Raw genomic sequence first — 24,380 nt, 5'->3', positions numbered from 1 at the left:
GAGTGTGCTCATAAGCAGCTGTTATGTGCTGAACGAAAGGAATGATTAAGAAAGGCTTGCCTTCATTGGAATATTTTTCATATATCTATGATGCACATCAGTAAATATTTGTGTTACTAAAGTAAGTGTTATATCATGTGTCAGTCACCAACCAGTCTTGTATGCTGTTCTCACTAATGTCATATGTTCTTAGCCATAGAGATGATATGATAAAATAATTTGTAACTATTCTGGTACGATAGGTAGAAAAATTACTAGCAATTAATATTAGTTGAAAATAATTGTCGTAGTTGGGTTTCCATTGTTGGAATTTTTTAAAATGACCAAAAAAAACCTGGGGGGGGGGGGAGGGTTTATTTCAGCATTTCAGCTTAAGGTTTATAGTTCATCACCAAGGGAAGTCAGTACATGAACCCAAGGCAGAAACCAGGAGGCAGGAATTGAATCAGAGACCATGAAAGTATGCCACTAACTGCCTTGCTCCCCATGGCTTGCTTATTTTGCTTTTGTATACAACCCAGGGCCACCTGCCTAGGAGTGGCATTGCCCAGAGTAGGATGGGTTCTCTTATATCAAGAATTAATTTAGGAAAATTCCCCATAGACATGCCCAGAAGACAGTCTATCGGAGGCAGTTACTCAGCTGAAGTTCTCTCATCCTGGACTGACTCATTTGTGTCAAGTAAACAAAAGCTAAAAGCACAATAATGCTTTCACTCATTTCCTTTGCTGTAGAGGAAGCCTAAGGAAAAAAGGTCAGACTATTTCACAGCAAGTGATGTGGCCAGGAGGAAAAACACTAGGCTAAGTGTAATTCCTGTAGCAGGGTTTATATTGCTGTTATAAAACACCATGAGCAAACGCGATTTGGGAAGGAGAGGATTTATTTCCTTTTACAATGTTCGGGTCATACGCTATCACTGAGGGAAGTCAGGGAAAGAAATGAAGGCAGGAATTTGAAGGCCAGAACTAAAGCAGAGGCCATGGAGTAACATAACTTACTTTGCTCTTTGTGCCTTGCTAAGACTGCTTTATTATAGAACTCAGACGAACTACACAAGCCTGGCACCACCCACAGTGGGCTTGGCCCTCCCACTTCAATCATCAATCAAGAAAATGACCAACAAACTTGGCCAGCCTTAAAGAAGTATTTCTCTATCTAACATCCCTCCTCCCAAGACTCTAGTTTGAGTCAAAATACCCTAAAAGTAACCAGGACAATTGCCCCTTTTGCAACTTGACATAAAAACATATAACTATCAAACTATAACGTTACCTTTCTTGTTGTCTCCAAGATGTTATGTTCATATCAATATGATCGTATAAAACATTCTAACTTTTAAAAGTTCCACAGTCTCTAATAACTCAAACACGTTAAAACTCAGACTTCTTCCAAGTTCAAAGCCTTCCTAGAATTTCCAAAGTATCTCAAAAATTCCAAAGTCTTTTAAGTGTGGGCTCCTGGAACATAAAAATGTAATTGCACTCTTCTTATTTCAAAAGGGAAGAGTGGCACACAGTTAGAATCAGGTCAAGGCAAAACCAAAGTCTAACAGTATAGTGCACAGTGTCAAACAGCTGGGACTTACTATCTTCTGGGCTCATAGGACATTGTCAGCTCCATTTCTCTGTCTCTGTCATCCACAGCACAGGCAGCTTGTCTTGGAGTCTCAGGTTAGCTCTCCACACTTGCTGCTGTCCTTGGAGGTCATCTCATGGCAATGGCATCCCTAAAGTGATAGAGTCTTTGCTGCACCTGGGCTGCATCTTCCCCTGGCCCCTCATTATGCCAACCCTCAATGTCTCTCATGATACTTTCCTGTCTTCAAAAGCAGTACCACCTGGGGAGCTTTTAGATATTACCAAGTTGGGCTACCAGCAAAAGCAGAGCCTAGGCCCATTCTGGGCTGCAACATCTGTCTGTTGACCTGAGGAAACAGTTCCCTGAAGACCTTTGCCTTAGCGATGATGCTGGTCTCTTCTTAATCACGGCCTATTTTCAAGCCTGAGATGGCTAGAACCGCAGATTCCTCATTCAATATACTAAATATCCCTAAAAGAGCCCTTAAGGGACTTTCAAATTTCCCCCTGAAACTTCCCAAGCTAGGCCTCCATTGTCTACACTGCTCTCAGCATAACCATCCAAAGACCCACAATAGCTCCCTAAGCCCTGAACACTCAATGGCTTTTATAGCCCAAAGTTCCAAAACCCTTCAAAAACAAAACAAACAAACAAACAAAAGAATACAAACACATATACAAAGATAACAACAGGAATTAGGAGAGCAAGAGGAGTGTGGATGGCAGGGGTTAGAGGTAGGAAAGGGATTGGGGGAAATGATATAATATTAAAAAATAAAAGAAAATTATTTTTAAAAGAGAAAGAAAAGATGAATTTTTAAAAATATATGTAAGCTGAGGAAGAAACATAAATAGAAAAAGGGTAAGAAAATGACAAGGTGTGGTTTTTTTTTAAGCAGGGCAGGAAAAGAGGCTCATCTCTGATGTGGTCATTTGCATAAGTCTTATTTCAAACTGTTTAGATGCTTCCCAAATTGATGGCAGAGATGTGGGGTTTGCACTTCTTATCTTCTGAAATCCCATCAACAAAATATAAAAAAATAATTGTTTTCTTTACATTTTTCCTTACACTAGAATTTGTGTTACATAAAATATGTGTTACTAATTTTGTTCTCTCTGTACGTAGAGATTGCTTTCTCTTCTTCTAGCTTATACTAAGACAATGAAGTTACTTTGATTCAGCATCAGTTCTTTAACATTTTTTTAGCATCTAAAGACTAGAAACTCTCATATGTCTGTGGAATTGTGATTTCCTTCACTTGCAGACATCTTCCCTACATACCTCATCATCATGGTCTTTCAGATTTGCCCTGGCGTTAGCTACAGGCCAGCATGGTGTGTTACTGTCAGGAAAATATAGTAATTCAAAATCAGGCACTTGCCTCAGCATCCCCAAAGCCTGCCTTTTGCATGTCAGAAGAGTAGTGGCCAGAGGCAGGTCCTCTCGTCCACTCAGGCCTGGAACACGCAGTCTTGACTATAGGGGTGTTTACTCTTCGTGTGGAATCAGGAAGTACATATCTTAGTCTCTCTTGCAGACCAATTATCAACGAACCGACAGGAAGACTTGGTGTGCCTATGGTGCTGGGCGTGGCAGGGACCTGTAGGTCTAAAGGACATTCATGGGAACCAATGATTTAGGTGTGACAGACCATTTCTGTTTCTTACCTAATTACAAATGCTACTTTCAGGCAAGACTTTTCTATAGGTGAGAAGGTGAAATTGCACCCACTGGCTAATTCAGTGTTAGCATTCAGCTCCACTCACCTGAGAGGGAGAACAGATGGGTTCTATGTTTTTTTTTAAATCAACAAATTCTTAATAACTGAAGCTTAAAGTTTTTAGAAGGCCTAAATGCTGAACATCTGTTAATGTAAATAATTATTTCTAGTGAAATGTGTTTTATGTTTCCTTGTCAGAGAAATTGCTTGTGAAAACATATACTGTGAACTACCACTTAATCTCTTTAAAAGTCTTTCCCAGAAAAAGGAAAGAAAAATACGGGGCTACTTAAAATATTTTGGCCCTTTCACAAATACGTTAACAAATCCATGACTTTACTTACATGGTGTTTTTTCAAGTTAAAATTCTTGGAACTTCACAGATTAAAAGTTCCAAAGGCTTTTTTCATTATCATTTCCCTTGCATTATCAAAGCCTTCATAGAAATGCTTTTTGCTGCATATAAGAAGAAGGAAGAAATATTTTCAAGCATAAACATATAGTTTTTTATTATAAGATATTAAACTATGTAACTTTATACAATTGTACATGCATTATAATAGACTGAAAATATAGCTGGGGATTGTGGTACAATACCTCAAATCTCACACTTGGGAGATTGAGTCAGGAGGATTGGCAAATTTAAATCTAGACAGTGCAATATTATAAACATAAGGCCAGCTTTTTATGTATTGACACAAAAATGTTTATTTTATACATAAAAATAAACATTTATTAATAAGTAAAATAATATGTTATTTCTGCACATATTTTTGCCAGAATTTACATAGAATCTTTACTTATATTATACAAAAGTGCCCAAAACATGATGAGTACATTGGTAAGAAGTATGATTTTTAGTGTTATTTTTAAATTAACATTAAAAAGAAATTAGTTTCTCCTTAAGTATATAATGAAAACTTTATAATCAAACCCAAGTCTAATATATATATATATATATATTTGTTAATTGCAATTTAGTTGAATTATCATGGTTGAATTTTGAAGTTATTTTTTAATATATTTTATTAATTTATTCATATTACATCTCAATTGTTATCCTGTCCCTTGTGTCCTCCCATTCCTCCCTCCCTCCCATTTTCCCCTTACTTCCCTCCTGTATGACTGTTATTGAGGGGGACTTCCTCCCCCTATATATGCTCATAGGGTATCAAGTCTCTGAATTTTGAAGTTATTTTAAATGATACCTTATAATGGAAGAGATAGTAATTTCAAATGTTATCCTTTCTCATGTGCTTGTTTTTATTCACTTAGATGATATTGGAGCAATTCCAATAAAGCATTTTCCAAAGCATGTTGCAGACTTACATGCAAGTAATGGGTTCACTGAAGAATTCGAGGTATGATTTAAATGTCTGTTCTAATAATATCAAATGTAGTAAATTTCAAAGATTTAGCAGGAAACTACTTTATGATGTAAATATATAGAAATAACTCTTGTTTCTAGGAAAAATATGATATTGGTTCCATAATTACATATCTGCTTAGGTGATGTGTTTTGGTTACTATCTAACTTGGATTATCTAACTTGGAAGATTGGCTTTCTGTTTTAAAAGTGAGCTTGGGTTAGAAGAAATAAACATAAGTATGAATTCTCTCTCATTAAGTGCAGATTGCTCACAATCTTTTCTTCAAACCTAAATAAGTAAGAGTGATTCATTTTCATTTTCTAAACTACATAAATTATACTAAACTACTAAACTTGACTCTCAGCAAGACTAAATACAAATCCTTAATTGTAAGTATGACGCCTACACCAACACAAATTCTGAATATTTAGAAACTTTCATTAAACAAAGTAAAATCACATTCACTTTCCAAGAAAGCATATATTTCTAAAATCATTTTGAGCTTTATAATCAATTTAAAAATTTTTCTAACATCATTGTTAAATGTTCTTAGAAGTGGAAATTTTTACTGCAAGTGTATCATGCCCACTGGCCTATCACTCAAGCACACTTCTCAAAAATAAAGAGTCATGTGTCCCAGTTAAAATAATGAAAGCCACACAGACAAGGATCTGTCATTTCAGAGGGTTATAGGCTGCCGAGCAGGGGCTTCATGGCCAACCTTTATTCAACTCCAGGAGTTGTATTTCATTACATGGAATCATACATAAACAACTGATGTGAACAAACTTCATAGAAATTAATTAACAACTGGTGGGATTCAAATCTCATACCTTTTCCATTAATCTTAAAAACAAGTAAACAGTTCTCAGCCCCGTTCTCATCACTCCATCACCCCAGCTAGGGAGCACTACGCTCTATACTGCCTTTTTGTCTCTCCCTTACCCCCACCTCCTCAACACTCCCTAGAACTCTCTTTTTAAAGGTCTTGGAACAGCTCTGTCCCTGATCACTGGATTTGTTGTCCCTTGATCTATTCTCTGTATACTCAACAACTTCTTATGCCCGACAACTTCCTAAGAGTCCTGTCAATCAAGACATAGGGAGGGAAGGAGGGAGGGAGGGAGGGAGGGAAGGAGGGAGGGAGGGAGGGAGGGAGGGAGGGAGGGAGAGAAAGGCCACACAGACTAGAAAACTTTCAAAAGAATACAAGTGAAATGTGCTATAGTATAGTTTCATAATTAAAGGATTGGTTAGCTCTCATTTACTCTAAGGTAGGTCACTGGGAACACTGTATTGCTTCAGTTTTAACTTTGGTGCTAAAGACACCTGCTCTTGTAACTGATGGGAACTGCCAGGCTACCATCAAACAGAGCCAAAGCTCAGCAGGGAAAGACACAAGAAAAATAGCTCTGACTTTCCCCATGCACAAAAACAAATCCTAAGCATAAAACAAATGATTTATAGTTAAAATTGTCTAAAGGCCAGTTAGATTCGATTCACACCTATCGAGACATCCTGAAATTATTAAACAGTCCAGAGAATTAAATTAATATAATAAACACATTTCTACTCAAAATATTTCTCTTAATTTCATTGCTTTTAAGCTCAGTCTGATTTAAGAAAACTTTTCATTTGCTTACTAATTACCTTAATCACTAATAATGCTACACCTTGTAAGTGGTTCATCTGTTAGACTGGTTTCAGTCATTCAGAATGGCTTGTTGCCAAAGAGGCCTTAAGAGCTTCTATAGGCAGGGGCCAGAACATTTGCTGGGAGCTAGACTCATATTTGGGTTATATTTTCTCTGAAATTAGAAGGATTGCATTTTATTTTCTCAGTTCTAAATATTTATAAATCATAAACTGTTATGTTTAGCTAAGAAACATTTCCGGGAAAGTCTTTAATCCATTTTAATAGAAAGATAGTCAAACTGTTTTTCTGTGCCCATTGAAGACTTAAAAAGGAAAAACAAAACTGTTCTACTAGTTTAATCTATACAAAGTAATGCTTTCTAAATTTTGTTTCAAAATTACGGTGCCTGTGATTAAAACTCTTTTCGGAGTATTTAATGTTTTGACAACTCCAAATATGTCATAAACCCACCTAACAGGAAGCTATTTATTCCATAAAATAACTCAAAAAATGTATCACTAATTCAGAGTTTCAAATAGTGCTATTGAAGTCAATTCAAACTATATTTGTACATTAGCAAATCCAATTACTATGACAAAATAGGTCATGGGATATGTGGTTCTTATTTGCATTTTAAATATTCATCATATTACATCTGCATCCTCATTTAAACATGCTGTTTTTTTCCATTTACATAATTAAGGTTCCAAATTATTAGGCATTTTGATGTGCATGCAACTGTTTGAAACATTCTGTTGTGTTATTTGTGACAAATGTATTTATTGCATGATCCTAGCTTTCCATTGTAAACCTAATATGAACACTTTCTTTTCTCATTTGTCGTGTGCTGTGGAATTTGATTTCTTTACTTTTTTGGCATTCATTTCCTCATTAGACACTGAAAGAGTTTTACCAGGTAAGGCATTATTTCACTGCATTTTCTTTAGCCAAGAAGTAGTTGTAACATGTAAATTTGCATATACATTTTTTTTTGCTAGACTATTTTATTTGTTTTGTCTTCCTTATATTTGAAGGCACTTGTTTTGAAAGAGCTTGTTTTAAAATGCTATGCATGCCATTTTTTCCAGGAAGTGCAGAGTTGTACTGCTGACTTAGGTATTACAGCAGACAGCTCCAATCACCCAGAAAACAAGCACAAGAACAGATACGTCAACATTGTCGCCTGTAAGTATGTTCTTAACTTGGCGTTATCAGCGCTGTCCTGCTGGCGGGTGGACTCACATCATTGGCCAAAGGGCCTCAGTGGGGCTGTTTCAAGGCCTGTGTGATCAGGGAGAGAAGGTTCTGCCTGCTGGTACTAGCATTACACTGGGGTCACTTCAGCACACATGGCCCTCGATGGAATTTGCTTCCTTTATACAGAAGGAGCTTTGATTTTAATCTAGTTCTTTCCTCAGGCCCATAGACTGTATTCCTCTAACTGAGGGTTCGGCCATTGTTTACAATTTACAGTCCAACTTCTGCTTGGGATCCACTCGCTCTTAGTGAATTTATTAACCAGCTGAGCTTCTCTTGGCTTCCCCTCTCTGCTCTTACCTGTGCTGGCTTCCACACACTCTTGGAATTCTTCCTGGGTTTTACAAAGGATCCGCTAAGCATCCTCTGCTCCTTCCTGCCTGCTACGTTTTCTTAGCTGCGTTTTTCCTTCATCCTTGAGCAGCGTTGGTGCTTCCATCCGTAATGCAGTTTTATTTCTATCTTCCTTCTATTTCCATTTTCCTTCATTCCTGTTAGAGCACTTGTTCCTCCCTACCTCCCCTCCCATATGGATCCTCTCTCTCTCTCTCTCTCTCTCTCTCTCTCTCTCTCTCTCTCTCTCTCTCTCTCTCTCTCTCTCCCTCCCTCATTAGAAAAGAACAGCCTTCTTAAGAGATAACAGTAAACCTTAGCAAAATAAAATAAAATAAGATAAAGCCAGAAACTATCACATCAAAGCCGGATGAGGCAAGCCAACAGAAGGAAAAGAGCCAAGAGCAGTCACAAGAATCAGCACCCACTGGCTCACACATGCAGAAGCCCCATGAAAACACCAAACTGAAAGCCATAATACATACACAGAGGACCTGGTGCAGACCCATGCATGCCTGTGCTTGCTGCTTTAGGTTTTGTGAGTTCAGATGAGCTTTGCTCAGTTGATTTGGTGGGACTTGTTCTCCTAGTGTCCTCCATCCTCTGGCTCTTATAGTCCTTCTGCCTCCTTTTCCTGTGGTTCCCTGAGCCCTGAGGTGGAGGGGGGGTATAGGGGACTGGGAGACAGGGTGAGCTGAGTGTTCCAAGGTCTCTTTGTCTCTCTCTCCTTGTATGTGTAATCTCCAGCTGTGGGCATCTTGTATTTGCTGCAGTCCGCTACAGGAGAAAGCTTCTCTAATGATGGCGAATAAAATGCTGATTTCTGAATATAGCAGAACATCATTAGGAGCCATTTTATTGCTACTTTTTGTTTTAAAGATCAATAGTATTTGGTTTCACTCTAGGTCTCTGAGCCAACAAGTATCTAGTTCTTGGTCATCAAAGCAGTGTCGGGTATGGATTACACCTCTTGGAGTGGGGCTTAGGTCAAAGCAGACATTGGCTGGTTACTTTCACAAGATTTGTGCCACCATTGCCCTAGTATATTTTGCAGCATAATATTGTAGACCCAAGGTTTTGTGGCTGGACTGATATATCCGTTTTGCCTTTGGAAGCCTGCAGAGTATTCCCTCCTTACCTTGAAATCTGATTTTATATTCCTTCCTCCCTCTAAGAGGAAAAAAACCATAAAAACTTAGATCCATTCTCCTATGGTCACTGGATGGCTTCCTAACTACATCCATCACCACAGGGTTGCTTAAGTTCTCCGTCCAGGCTGGTTATGGGAGCCTCCAGGACTGCATGTTGATCTCTTTACTTACTATGCTCTCTTCAGTAGTTTGCTTAGATGCTGCCTTCCCTTCTGTGTGATTCACATCAGTATTTACTTTTTAGCAGAGGATTCTACTATAGAGTTGTTTCTTCATCTGAGACATTTATCCTGGTTATGTTAAGCAGGCTAGGGGTTTCCTTAGCATCGTAAATAGTACTGCTTTATTTCCCACCTAAAACAACCTGGAAAAATGGTACTAACAGATCTATATTAGAAATAAAGAAAAACAACCCTATTTTAAAGAAAGCATATTAGGCTAAGGATATAGAAATAGGTCAGCCTGGCGTCCAGACTCATCCTTCATGAGCCACAAATCTATTTACACCTGTCTGTACTCTTGCAGCCTGTCGCTGTCAGAGAAGCATCAGTGTCGGGTGTTAATAGAACTGCTATCATTTGGTCAGCATGTACTTCCTTGTCCTTGTTTGTAACCCTTCATGGAAACTCCCGTCACTGCTGTCTCTTCCTCTTCCAGCTTCCCGTTCAGACGCTGTCTGCTGCTGCCCCTCCTCAGCTTTCCTTCCTCCTTCCCTCACTCCACTGCTCCTAGTCCCTGTGGCACTTCAAAAACCCACCTAAGATGCCAACTTCACACTCCAGCCTCACTCAGAAGTTTGATTGTTGCCTTACACCTGTGCAGCTGCTGCTTTACGCCACTGTAGGCGCTGTGCCCCTCCCTCCAGGCACCTGCGCATCACCTTCTGGGTCTCCTGGTCTCACTGCACTAGAAGCGTACTGCAGTTTGAGACCATTGCCCATCGGCTTCTCAAATCGATATGTCCCGTACTTACTAAAGTAGATTATTTTGTGTTGGGTTTAACTTTGTGGTAAAATTTATGATACAAGTATAGAAGACCGTTGTTGTGACGAGCAGTCTGCGCTTTAGTGAGATTGCGCTTTAGTGAGATATAACGCCCTTTTTGTTCCAGATGACCACAGCAGGGTGAAGCTCACACAGCTTGCTGAGAAAGATGGAAAACTGACTGATTACATCAATGCCAATTACGTTGATGTAAGCATGTTTGACTTAAAATTTTGTGGAATTTTTGTAAAGCCCGGAATTTGTTAGGCCACAATGAGGTACATATGCCATTGTATAATAAATGTTATCTGATATATAATGAAAATGCAAACAAATGGTAAATAAATCATAGGAGATCCTTTGGCCACAGGACTTTAGGTCAAATAAGACTGTTCTTATGTTAGTTTGTAAGAGAGGGAAGGAATTCAGGCTAATATATATGTCCCAGGTAGAATGTGAGTATTCAGCTAGGCTGACACCTCGATAAATGTGAGGGTCTAGGTCTAGTACTTAGTTTGAATTTTCCCATAGTTCCTGGCACAATGTTATATAAATCACAGATGATCAATAAATCTAAACTGAAATATTTCCATGGTAGTAGGGAGCAAAATGCCAATGATGCTGTGAAGCCAGCGACCAGTCTCTATGGTTTTAGGCAACCTCATGACATCAGCTTTGCTGCCCTATTCTGAACTATACATTATGCATAATTGACCTAATTCCCCCAGTGTGGTCAACTGGATGACAGCAGAGCGCTGTTATTTTCCTGGCTCTGGTTTCACAGTCTGTCTTCGTGTCAATGCTGCATTTCAACACTGAGTTCAGAGAAGTGAGTTCCTGCCCATAGAGTGTGTTCATTATAAGAGCATCTGCTCCTTGCTTCCAGAGGAGGGCCCCTTCTGTGCAGAGGAGTGTGGCCTCGGGAGGTATCCAGCTCTGCCACTGGCTAGCGATGATGCTGAGCATCATTTAACTCCTCTGAGCTTCAGTGTCCTCATCCCTAAGTCAGGGCTGTTGCTTCCATTTTGTACAGGAGATAGATTAGAGCAGAGTTGGCAAAGCATCAGCTCAACACAGATCGTTCCTTAAGAGACAGCTGGAAATGATTAGCCAGGCTCAGTGTCTCCAAGGAGAGGAAAGAGGCTGTAATTCTAGCACCTTCTTAACTATAGACAACTGAGCCTTGCTGCCTAAAAAACATTTCAAAATAATACAATTAAGGATGGACTTTAACTACAGTATATAGTTTTGGACCAAATGCCTCTGAAGCAGAGATGCAAGTCTGTGGTTGTCTCAAAGAAAACTAATTATTGTGTACAAAAGTTAAAGTTGAAGGCAAATTTCTATCTTTACTAGTGTTACCACTGTTCTACAGCTTTGCAAGCTCTTTGTGAAGTTTCCTGATATTGGGTGCTGACCTTTAAACACCACAATTCTAAAGACGAGTGTGACTCAGGTAACAGGACATACTTGCAATTTGTTTCTTCAGGGCTACAGCAGACCAAAGGCTTACATCGCTGCCCAGGGACCACTGAAGTCCACAGCCGAAGACTTCTGGAGGATGATATGGGAGCACAACGTGGAAGTCATCGTTATGATAACAAACCTCGTGGAGAAAGGAAGAGTATGTAGTCACCGGGTGCTTGTAATTAGGTGTTTTGTTTTGTTTTCTGAGACAAGGTCTCATGCAACCTAGGCTAACTGAAAACTCTATACAAAGTTGATCTTGAAAACCCAACTTTAAACCCCTACCCAGATCTAGCCAATGGTCAGAACACTCTCCACAGTTGAGTGGAGAGTGGGATATGACTTTCTCACGTACTCTGGTGCCTCACATTTGACCATGTACCCTGGAGGGGGAGACTTGGTGGCACTCAGAGGAAGGACAGCAGGCTACCAAGAAGAGACTTGATACCCTATGAGCATATACAGGGGGAGGAGGTCCCCCTCAGGAACAGTCATAGGGGAGGGGAATAAGGGGAAAATGGGAGGGAGGGAAGAATGGGAGGATACAAGGGATGGGATAACCATTGAGATGTAACAAGAATAAATTAATAATAAAAAATTAAAAAAAAAGAAAACCCAACCCTCTGCCTCTCCCTCCCAAATGCTGGAATGACAGGGCTGTGAAATCATTTCCAGCTACTTCTAATGTCTGATACAGGCAATATTAAAAAGCAGGAAAAGTTATGAAAGGTAATCAGTATTCTTTCTAACTATCTTTATCTTATGTTATATGTATAGGTGTTTTGCATGTGTGTATAGCTTATGTGATATGTGTGGGTGTTTTGCCCATGTGTATATCTGTGCGCCAGATATGTGTGCTTGGTGCTTGTGGGGGCTGGAACAAGGCATTGGGTTGTGAGGTACTGAAGTTACAGTTTGTGAGTTGCTAAGTGGTTGCTAGGAATTGAACCCAGGTCCTCTGGAAGAGCAACAATTGCTCTTAACCATTGAGCCAGCTCTCCACATCCATATTATTCATGCTAGAAGGTATCGTGACAAGTCAAGGGAAACTGTTGATATTGTCAGTCAGAATGCTTCATCTTTAGGAATCAAATTGCCTGCTTCTTCAATACATTCTTCATAGTGTAAGAAAAAGTAAACTGAGCTCCTGAAAACCAGTGAAGAGTGGTGTAGGTTTCAATTCATGGACCCTAGATCTGAGTGCTGACCCTGTGGTAATGCTGTGCTCCTTGCTTGACTTCCCTTGTCTCCTGGAGGGAGGAAAGTGGGACTAGATTACCTGAGGGTTTTTTTTTTTTGAGTTATGTGATTCTATCTCTGGACCATCTACAATTAATTTGTCATCATTCAGATAAGAGAGAGAGAGAGAGAGAGAGAGAGAGAGAGAGAGAGAGAGAGAGAGAGACAGAGACAGAGAGAGACAGAGAGACAGAGAGAGAGACAGAGACAGAGAGAGAGTGCCCATAGTTTAAATATTTAGGGCTCCAGTAACAGGCCTGGAGAGATGGGTCAGCTGTTATAAGTGCTGGCTGCTTTTCCAGAGGATCCAGTCTTGTCCAGTCTTGAGTCCCAGAACTTACATGGTAGATCACAACCACTTGGAACTTTAGCTCCAAGGAATCTGATACCTAGCCTCTGTGAGCACCAGGTACATAAGTGATACATAGATATACATGAAGAAACACCAATACACATAAAATAATCAACAATAGTAATTAAAAGTCCATTCATGTCACCATCATGAACTTTTACTTATTTCAAGAGTTACATGCACAGTGAATGTTTGAAACATAAAAATTACATATTTTTTTACAGAGAAAATGTGACCAGTACTGGCCTACTGATGGTAGTGAAGAGTATGGGAGCTTCCTAGTCAACCAAAAGGATGTTCAGGTGCTTGCTTACTACACTGTGAGGAATTTCACCCTAAGAAACACAAAGATAAAAAAGGTAAGTGCTTTAGGGTTTCCATTGCTGTGATAAAACACCGTGACCACAAGCAGCTTACAATTCCAGGCAGCAGTCCATCACAGAGGGAAGACAGCAGAAGCTAAAGGCAGGAGCCTGATGTAGAGGCCACAGAGGAAAGCTGCATATTGACTTGCTCCTCATAGCTTCCTCAGCCTGCTTTCTGATAGCACCTTGGACCACCAGCCCAGGGATGATACTGCCCACAGTGAACTGGGTCCTCCCATGCCAGTCATCATTAAGGAAAATGCACCACAGGCCTTGCCCGTAGACCAATCTGACGAGGACATTTTCTCAATTGATGTTCTTTCTTCCAAAATGACTCTAGCTTGTGTCAAGTTGACATTAAAAAAAAAAATCTAGTAACTTATAAATAACGAGCATATATGCCAACAGATGAACTGAAAAAAATTGGAGCATATATTCACAATGAAATATTATTTAGCTCTAATAAATAGTGGTATCTGTCATTTTTGGGTAATTTGATGAACCTTGAAGGCAGTATGTTAAGTGACATAACCAGAAACAGAAAGGCAAATGTGGCATGATTTGATTTATATGTGGACTCTAGGAAGTCAGAGAGAAGAGTGGTAGCTGCCGAGGTGAGTAAAGAGAACTAGAGTGGAGCTCACCAAAAGGGGCAAGAAGCCATCGGAAGGGAGCTGTTGTATAATATGGTGGTTATAACGTAAATGATGTATTACAGACTGAAAAGATTCTTAGGGTAGATTTAAGTGTTCTCACCAAAAAGTGTGTGAGATAACACATATATCAACATGTACTTAAATGTACTGATCCACGTTGTACCAGGTAAAAGTTGTTTATGATATACATCATAAATAGCCACAATTCCTATCTGCTTTTTAGAATACTTTCTAAAGTAAAATAAATGGTGGATGTGTCATCAGTTGTTTGATGCGTCCAATCTGTATTTCAATAAATGTGTGATTTTCCTTGCTGGCTTCTTGTTGCTTTGATAAAACACCTACAAAAAACAACTTTGAAAGGAAAGGTTATAGTTTGCTTACTGCTTGTCACCAGGGGAAGCCAAAGCAGGAGCTGACGCAGAGGTCATGGAGGAGGTCATGGAGGAGTACTGCTTGCCAGCTTGTTCCTCCTTGCTTGCTCAGCCTGCTTTCTTGTACAGCTTAGTCCAGCTGACCATGAGTGGCACTGCCTATAATAGACTAGACCTGCCACATCAATAAGCAAGCAGGAAAATGCTCCAACAGACATGTCTACAGGCTAATCTGGTAGATGCAGTTCCTCACTTGGGGCTCTCTCTTCCAGGTTGGGTCAAGTTGACAACCAAGATTAAGTCGTCACAGTGATAAAGTCTAACTAGAGTTAAGTCTGGATAATTAAAGTTACAAAAAGCTCTCAACACCTTGGCATCTTAATGCCGGTGATTACTTCCTCATGTCTAAGCATCAGCTGGGCCTTTAGAGGCAAACAGCCAAGGTGCCTCTGGTTGTAGTAGACTGGGAAGTCTACAGTGTAGCCCTGACATAATCCCACCACTCCCCTAAAATGGGTAGAAACTAAAATAAGAGAAGCAAAAATGCCCAGAGAAACAATGTGCTACTTGAGCTTTTCACAAAAAAAAGGACAAAAAGTAATGATGGATGGATGGATGGATGGATGGATGGATGGATAGATAGATAGATAGATAGATGATAGATAGATAGATCGGTGGGTGGGTGGGTGGATGGACAGAGAGGGACAGACAGACAGATAGATATAAATGGATGGATGACTGGATGGATAAGATGGATGAGTGGATAAATGGACATTAATGGAGACTGGTTACTTAGATGGAGTTTTAGCTTTGGATTGGCTCATGTGATTGTGGAAATGACCAATCACTGAAGCCTGTGGAGTAGGGTGAGAGTTAGGAATTCAGATAAGGCTTGTCCAGGTTACAGCCCAAATCATCAGGCTAGCATTCCAGTTGGGTTTCTGTGTCGCAATCTTGAGAAGCATTGCTTCTTCCCCCAGTCTTTGCTTTAAGTCTTCAGCTTATTGGCTCACTCTCACATCATGGAGGATGAGCTGCTTTACCTGATCTACAAATTTAAATTTTAGCCACATCTAATAAAACCAGACACTTCACAAAATCCTAGCATACTGATGGCAACTGCCTAGCTAAGTGGGCATATAAAGTTGACTATCATAAATAACATAAATGTATCTTTGCATGAACATATATATTTTTTCTCACAAAAAAACTAAGTATATAAGGTAATATGTATGATAATCAGCTTAATTTAGTCACCTCAAAATGCATCCACGCTTCAAAATATATATGTGCCGTACACCATAACTATGCATAATTCTTACTTACTGTTATCAGCTGTCTGAATTCTTCCAGGGCTCTCAGAAAGGAAGATCCAGTGGGCGCCTAGTCACACAGTATCATTACACTCAGTGGCCTGACATGGGTGTCCCAGAGTACTCCCTGCCTGTGCTGACCTTCGTGAGAAAGGCTGCCCAGGCCAAGCGCCATGCAGTCGGGCCAGTTGTCGTCCACTGCAGGTGAGTCTCAGAGATGTTCTTCCAATCTCACAGAACGTCATATGCTGACACACGGGGACTCAAGGAGCAACTTTTGCCAAACTAGAAATGATTTTGTGCAACAGGGGAAGTGAAATTATATTCCCTTCCCCATAAGCGCTGATCAGTAAGAGCGAGTCTACCAGACTCACAATCGGAAGGCTGAAGATTTCAGAGCAGCAGGTCTCGGTCCACCTGTTTGTTGAATTGGATTTCAAGTCATTAACTGTGCGACGGGCACAGCGCGGTTTTGTTCTTAGCCATTATTAGCAGCACTCAGCACCATAGGGTGACAGTTAAAGTGCTTAAGAGCTTGTCCCTGTTCTGACAAAATCTGTTGTGGAGTTATCACGCCAGGCATATATTAGAGAAAGCAAGGCACTCAGACTTGGAGAAATTTATCAGAATAACCTGATGTTGTTTTAAAAAATATTTTGGCCTTCAAATCCCTTCCTTGTTTCCCCAGCTCCTGAAAGTCACGGTGGTTGTCTTAGCATTTCATTATTGCCCACCAATTAGAATTTCCAGCAAGGCTGATAAATAGAAATAGCATCATTAGAGGAAAAAGAGGACAATTTGTAGTACCTATGCCGCTCCTATGTTTTACAGTTAAAATAATAGCAGTTAGTGCTGACCAAATGTGACGAGCTTCCCAGCTGCACAAACCGGTCCCATTCCTCCTCCCCTCAGTGTTTGTGTTGAGGCAGTGCCTGCGTTTTCACAGAAGCAACTGTTTGCCTTTGATACACAGCGCATCTGACACGGTCTAATCATCTACTTGGATGTATTCTCAGATAAAGTTGGAGAGGTTGATCTTGAGGGTTTTTAATCTGGTGGCTTGACAATAAACTGAGGAAAACCAAAGAGTGCAAGAAAACAAGCCTCTGAAGGTCAGGGATTGTCTCTCAGCCGAGGGACAAGGACCTGAGCATTGTACAGAACAGGTGCTAATTCCCACTGGAGTGCTTGCGGGGACATTTGAAAAGAAGCCCTGCCTGAGTTCTGTCCCTCAGACGGAGGCTTTGAAGAAGCTGGGCGACAATGGCCCTTTAGAAATGACAAGAGGTGTGCTTTATCCCTGGCGGTCTCCCTGAAATGAAATTTTCAGCTGAAAGCCCCATCAAATTCTTTTCTCTCATTAGTGTCAAAGCCTTTGCAAACATGCCTACCCCGCAGCCCAGACCCAGGACCTTCGCGGTTCAGAATTTGCTGAAGCTGATGCTTTCATTTCTCTCAGACTAAGTGTCTACTTTACTTGCTCTGCCCTCATGCATAATATTTCACTGTATATCAGTCAGTCATCAATAACTGTTGGAACTATTTTAAAAACATCCCGAAGAAGTAGTTAGCTTGCCTTGCTGTTTGACTCACACAAACAAACAACCCAAAAGTAAACTTTAACCATTGCCCTGAACTGCCACACTGCTTATAATTTTAGATGGCTAAGTTTGTGTATGGCTTACTTGCTTGGGGAAGGAAGCTGCTTTTATCAACATGGCGGCTAACAGTGACCTATTTTCATGCTCCTTTTGTGCTTGACATTGACGTATTCCTTTCTCTCCCTCTGAGCAGCGCTGGCGTAGGGAGAACAGGCACGTACATTGTGCTGGACAGCATGCTGCAGCAGATTCAACACGAAGGAACTGTCAACGTATTTGGCTTCTTAAAGCACATTCGTTCGCAAAGGAATTATTTGGTGCAAACAGAGGTATTGCTTTTTGAAAAATATATCTTTATGTAAAGTATGGTGGTGTCATGGAAAGGCATGTTAGTCTCCAAGGATGGCCATCATAAGGAGGCAGTGCTTACAGGAAGGGTAGAAATGACAGAAAAAAGTCCATCAGTGACGTGTCTGCAGGGCTGTGGTCCTTCACAGGCTTTCTTGCCTTGTTTTGGACTTTGTTGGTTGCATGTACCCTTAACCCTTAACTCACAATGTAGACCAGGCTGGCCTTGAACTCGCAGTGATCCGCTTGCCTCTGTCTCCCTAGCGCTGGGATTAAAGGTGTGTGCCACCACGCCCGGCTGAGAGCATTAACCGCCACCACCACCACCACCACCCCGCCTTCTTATGGCTACCTTCCCTCTGTATCTAAATTTTCCTCTTCTACTATGAATGTCAGCGGAACTGAAAAACTTGACTATGTCTGAACTGCCCCTATTTACAAGTAAGACCGTACTTAGAGGTATTCCTGTATTGAGATACAATTTATGTTTTAGGGAAATACAATCCAACCTGAAACGCTAAGTTGTTACAAATAAGTGATAGGTAGGCCAGCTAAATTCTGCCCATTTTGTGACAAAAATGAGGGCTATCTGTCATGTGACACTGCTCATGGTAAAGAGCCAGAACCAGTAGAACATGCAACATTTATTCATGCTAGCAAGCTGCTCAGCAGGAACAATGAATGGATTCGGTTTCTTCTATGTAAAATGCATGGCCATATGTAAAGCAGAACAGGGTTCACAAATTTGCGGGTTATTCTTTCCTGCTTCCAAATAACAAACAACTGCAGATGGGAAGCTATAATACAGCCTTAAGAAGAAGTAGAAAAGTGTGACCAGCTTGAGACAGAAACCAAACCAGAACAACGTTCCATCATCTGACAGTCCCTGTCAGAAGGGACTGGACAAAAGGCTGGCTAGCAAAATACAAGAGAATCTTTAAACGCAAAATAGCTTGAACCTACTTGTTACAGTTTGCCCTCTGTTGCTGTGACAAGACACTGGCCTAAAACCAGCTTAGGGAGAAAGGGTTTCCTTTTAGCTTGTAAGATACGGCCCACCATCCAGGAGAGACAGGTCAGGGACTGAAGCAGACACTCTGGAAGAGCGATGATTCCCACTTCCCCTGGCTTCCTCAGCTATGTTTCTTATACAGTCAAGACCCACCTGCCCATGGGATGGCTTTGCCCACATCCATGAACAATTAAGAAAAGACCCCCCCACACACACACACACACATGCACAGGCACGCTAATCTGAGGGAGGCAATTCCTTTGATGGAGATTTCCTCTTCCTAGGAATGTCTAGTTTGTGTTAGGATGACAACCTACCTAACCAGGGCTACTAAGAGAACAGCCCCTGGGGCAGGTCCACTAGAAGCTCTGCAGTCAGGGAGTGCTCCTCACAGGAAATGAGCGAGGCTCAAGACTATCGGAAGATGGAGGACTTGGCTTCACCCTCCCATGTCTTCTGTCCTCCTTCCCCCATCAACATCAACCTGAGGCAGAGGGAGGAGGGTTGAGAGGAGGTTACTCTGGCTGTGCCCCCCTCTCCTGCCTGCCCTCCTGCCATGCCTCACTAGCAAGCTTTGGCAGGACCACTCGCCAACCATTTTTTTTTTACCTCAAGCTTTCTGCCAAACTTGCACCTAGATATCTGTCAGAAAACTGTAAAGCAGTGTTCTCACTGTTGCTACCGTTTCCTCAGGATCAGTACGTCTTCATTTACGATACGCTGGCTGAGGCCATACTCAGCAAAGAGACAGAGGTCCCGGACAACCACATCCATGCCTACGTTAATACACTCCTTATACCTGGAGCGACAGGCAAGACAAAGCTAGAGAAACAATTCCAGGTGAGTTTTCTCGCTTAAAGGCCTCTCGGACGTCACCGCAGAACTGACTTAAAAGTCTTAACTACCTCCCTTGGATGTCACCACGGTAGGTCCTCCTTTGACTAGACAAGGCCGAGTAGAAGAGCTAGGATTGTTGTCAGAAGAAGGGCTTTGTGTTTGAACCCCTCTCCTTGTTCCTTACAAGGTTACAGTGCCACTCGGAGGGTTTTAAAGAGATGCTTAATTCTGAGCAGCAAGAGGAAAAGTTGTGAGAAGCCCTAGACTAACTTTGACGAATGCAGACGCAGCCCAGGAAAGAAGGACACGGAGAATAACAGAATGAACAGACAGGACTTACAATATAACCCGGACGAGTGCTGGTTTTTGCTTTGAAAAAACCAGACCACTTCAGCACAAGTGCAGTGGCTCAGGATGTTCCTGCTCCTCTTTGAAACAGCCTGTGTCTCACTTGAAACCCACGGACTAGAGTAGGCCACCTACTTACAATAGCTTCCTCAACCCCAGTCTCTCCCACTCACCTGTCTTGAGGCAGAAAACCAGTGGAGGGGGGGGGGGGCAGGCGGAAGGTATGTGGCCCATGCTTTGTTTGCTCCCAAACTTCTAAAACACTTTTAGAAATCACTTTGCAAAGATTTCAGAAAATGGGTGTTAGCAGACCTGCCTCTTATACCAGAGGAAGTCCAGACTCACACTGGGAGAGAGGGCTGCAATTTCCCTGTACAGGATCCCAGGCTGTTCTCAAACTCCACAGCATTTTAGGAGCAACGGGACTAATGTATAAGGAAAGAATGTCTACGAAGAATTTAAAAGACCCCGGGAAAAGGCCAAGAGCATTAACCTTGAGATCGTTTTCTCCTCGCTATTTGCCTAGCCTGCAACATAGAGCACGCTAACTACCGCTAGTCTACCTCTGACCTTCTCGGAACTGTCCTTTTGTGCTTGGGGAATGCAAAAGTAAGATTGCGGTATGTCTTAGTTAGGGTTTCCATTGCTGTGAAGAGATACCAGGACCAAGGCAGCTTTTATAAAGGACGTTTAGCTGGGGCTGGCTTACAGTTTCAGAGGTTCAGTCCCTTATCATGGCAGGAAGCATGCAGCGTGCAGGCAGGCGTGGTGCTGGAAGGACCCAGCGTTGGGCATCTTGATCTGAAGGCAGGCAGGAGACTGCATGGGCTCTAACAAGGCCACACCTCCTAAGAGTGCCACTCGCTCCCCGCTCCCCGTGGCCAAACATTCAAACACGGGGACCTCTGGGGGCCATTCCTACTCAAACCACCACAGGGTGACTGCTGACCTTAGAACTTGTTGGCAGAAAGATGTCATGTCTTCTTGCTCAGCAGGCCTATGTGGGTCACATAGAGATGCTTTGGACAAAGGATGCGGACTAGGTTCTAGAAGCAATTTCAAAAATGTGAAGCATGAGAGTTAACTTGCAAGGATACCTTCTGCAGAGATGGCAGGACATCCTAGCAACCGCATCTCAAAGTTGTATCACCTGTTGTCAACATAACACTCATTTAAGTATGATTTACCTACCATACGGTCACGTAAGAGAACTGATATGGCTTAAGCCGAATAATCCAGGATTTAAATAGAAATATAACTTAAATGCTCAATTAAAAGGAGGGATATGACTTTTTGTTCCCGGTCACACAATAAACAGGAAATTTGCAGGTGTAAAGGTTTACTGTCTTGTCAAAAAACAAAAACAAAAACAAAACAACAACAACAACAACAACAACATTCCTTCAGGTTCATGCAAAGAAAAAGTTCCTTGAAACAAATTGCATGTCTATTCCATAAATATTTGTCAGGTACCTATTAGTTGCCAGGCTTCCGTGTTTAGTGCTGAACTGTAAAGTTGTGGGCTGCGTAATGGCTCAGCTGGTACAGTTCTTGCTGCATGAACCTGAGCGCGCCTTTGGATCCCCAGCCCTATGGAGAGCGCTTTACATAAGCGCTGTGGTGCCTGTAATCCCAGCCCCGTGGAAGTGGGGAAAGTTGCATCTCCGGGGCGTGCTGCCTCATCAACATAAGGGAATCAGCGAGTTCATGTGCCAAAGGAATTAACTGGAGAACAACAGAGGGAGGTACCTGGTGTCAACCTCCACCTTACACACACACACACACACACACACACACACACACACACGTGCTCTCTGCCTCTTATAAAGCTAATAGGTTTTATTCGCAGGAGCACTAACCTAAAGATTTAATGTAATCCTAGTCAGCTCCCCACATCTGCCCCTCTATACAGCACAGTCTACCTCAGTTTTCGCACTCTCAGTACCTCACAGGGAAGATTAAATTTGAACACAGGAAGCCTTGGGAAGCACATTCAAATCATAACCAAATCATAATAGAGAGAGCGTCAGATAAAGTGTGTAGTAGGCAACTCAAAACCGCATCTAAGTGGTAAGAGATCAGGCTTAGAGAAGGAGACAGGGCCAGTGTGCAGATGATTATCTGAAGCCTTGGAACTGGGTAAGAGGATCACTAAAGATGAGGTGTTTATGAAGGGTTGGGAGAAGCTACAGCCCAGAGGTAGCGTTCTTACCTGCCATGTGCTATACCCTGTGCTCAAACCCCAGTACTTAAAATAAATAAATAAATAAATAAATTTAAAAAATAAAGCAGAAATGAAGGGAGGTAAGAGGGGTAAATGGAAGTGTTAGGTCCTGCTGCAGGCCATAGCTGGCATGGCCTGCCCACTACTAGGAGCTTCCTCTCTCCCAGAGAGTCACTATATAAACCAGACATTTGTTTCAGGCTCTCTCTCTCTCTCTCTCCCTCTCTCCCTCCCTCTCTCTCTCCCTCCCTCTTTCTCTCCCTCCCTCCCTCTTTCTCTCCCTCCTTCCCTCCCTCTCTCTCTCTCTCTCTCTCTCTCCCTCTCTCTCTGTCTGTCTCCCCTTTCCCCTTTTTCAAGATAGTAAGAAATGAAAGAATCCAGAGCAAGTAAGGTTTCAAAAGGAGAAAATGAAGAGAGCTGGCAGATGCTAAGAACAGGTGAAGTCCCTGTGGAAAGGGCAGTGGCGCTCAGCCATAGGGCACTGACGAGCTTTACGGTCACTATTGCATTGACGCTCGATACCAGAGTTAAAACCTAAATGAAAAAGGCACAGCAAGAAGCAGTCTGCGAGCAAGGAGAAGGGCATTAGAGGAGAAGACAGTCGGAGCAAAATATATCAATATATGTGTACTATGTGTGTGAAAATGTTCTGGTGACACCCATACCTTTGCATGCCAAGTTTCAAAACTGAATTTTAAAACCTGACTGGATTTGAGGGAGTATAAAGAACAGTCACATTGCTCTTTGAAAACTTAGATTTCTGAAATCTGTAGAGATGTCTCTGAAGTTAAGATTCATTGCTGCTCTTCCAGAGGACCCAAGGTTACATCTCAGCACCATAGCAAGTGGATGTCAACTAATATAACTGCAGCTCCAGAAAACATAATACATTTTCCTGGTCTCTATGGGCCCCTGAACATATATGGCATGCACGCTCTCTCTCTCGCTCTCTCTCTCTCTCTCTCTCTCTCTCTCTCTCTCTCTCTCTCAAATATATCTTTTTAAAACTTTGCACTGAAAGGAGTAATAAAGATAGCTACTAGGAAATATGAGCTTAAGGGGGCAGGACAGCTTTATGTTGCTTTTTTAAAATTTTTGATTGTGTATTAATAAGAGATATGTGAGTTTCTTTTAAAACTAGGGGAAGGAAGGAAGTTAGAACTAGCCAAAGTCCTTAGCAAGCACAAAGAGGTAGGATTAAGAACACAGGTGAAGCAGTGGCTTCTAAATCAGGAAGAGCTTAGTGGTTTGCAGAGTGGGTGTGCATAGACATGAAGGTGCAGCCTTCAAGGAGGGCAGCAGAGAGAAAGCAGTAATAACTCAGACACGTCCACACTTGATACAGGAAGGAGGAAGTACCCGCACACAAAATAGGGACATGCTGGGTGTGATGGCTCACCTGGAATCACCATGCTCAGGATGCCAGAGACAAGAATTGCCACAAATTCAATATGAGTTTTGGCTACAGAGTGAGAGCCTGTCTTAAAAAAACAAAAGTGATGGAGATGGAACATTATTATAATTTAGAAATATTTTCTAAATTTAAATACATACTGTAAGCAGGGATTGGGGATGGGGGGGGGGGTAAGGATTTCCCAGATTTCTAAAAAACAAAAATGTCCAAATATTGATTTTTAAAAAAATCTCAAATGTCGGGCACGGTGGAGCATGCCTGTAATCTGAGCACTCAGGAAGGCAAAGGCAGGCAGATCTCTGTGAGTTCGAGGCCAGCCTACTCTACAAAGTAATTCCAGGAGAGCCAAGGCTACACAGAGAAACCCTGTCAAGGAAAAAAAAAATCTCAGTATCAAACCAACCCATCTATTTTATGGAACACATAAATACTTGACACCAAGATAGTGCGTGTATAGAACATTTATAGTGCAGTGTCAGTGAAATCCTACTTCAAGTTTCAGTGACTGGAAATCAATAATATGCCTTTTAGCATCCTAATGAAGCAGCTTATAGGATTCATTCCAAAAATTAAATAACTGCATAACATTAGTGAAAGTAAATAGCAGAAATGGAGGGCACACACCCACAGAGGAAGCTATCAGAAAGATCTGAAGGCCGTGGGAATATAACATAGTTGCTTCTGGGGCTTCCCTAAAAAGGGGCTTAATTCAAAGAGCTTCTGTGGTCCAGCACATCAGCTGTGTTTACATTGAATATCACTCTTACTGAGGTGTGTCAGTGTGTGCTTGGCAATCTG

General features: G+C 41.6%; 1 protein-coding gene across 9 annotated transcripts in view; it reads left to right on the top strand.

The window, feature by feature from the left end:
• PTPRZ1 (protein tyrosine phosphatase receptor type Z1) overlaps positions 1–24,380 on the top strand; it is a 184,648-nt gene that overhangs the window by 151,803 nt on the left and 8,465 nt on the right. For 3 of the 9 annotated variants that reach the window (XM_084787565.1, XM_084787561.1, XM_084787566.1), the window contains 9 exons: positions 4,577–4,662; positions 7,203–7,223; positions 7,396–7,492; positions 10,160–10,242; positions 11,522–11,656; positions 13,315–13,449; positions 15,821–16,002; positions 17,593–17,728; positions 19,453–19,599. In XM_084787565.1, the coding sequence (XP_084643691.1) occupies positions 4,577–4,662; positions 7,203–7,223; positions 7,396–7,492; positions 10,160–10,242; positions 11,522–11,656; positions 13,315–13,449; positions 15,821–16,002; positions 17,593–17,728; positions 19,453–19,599 (1,022 nt within the window). The remainder of the gene's footprint in view (positions 1–4,576; positions 4,663–7,202; positions 7,224–7,395; positions 7,493–10,159; positions 10,243–11,521; positions 11,657–13,314; positions 13,450–15,820; positions 16,003–17,592; positions 17,729–19,452; positions 19,600–24,380) is intronic. The other 6 variants (XM_084787562.1, XM_084787567.1, XM_084787564.1 and 3 more) reach the window with 3 other exon arrangements.

The sequence above is a fragment of the Acomys minous genome (genome assembly GCF_964271855.1).
Source record: "Acomys minous genome assembly, chromosome: 6".
Lineage (NCBI taxonomy): Eukaryota > Metazoa > Chordata > Mammalia > Rodentia > Muridae > Acomys > Acomys minous.
This window is presented reverse-complemented; position numbering and strand designations above follow the sequence as displayed.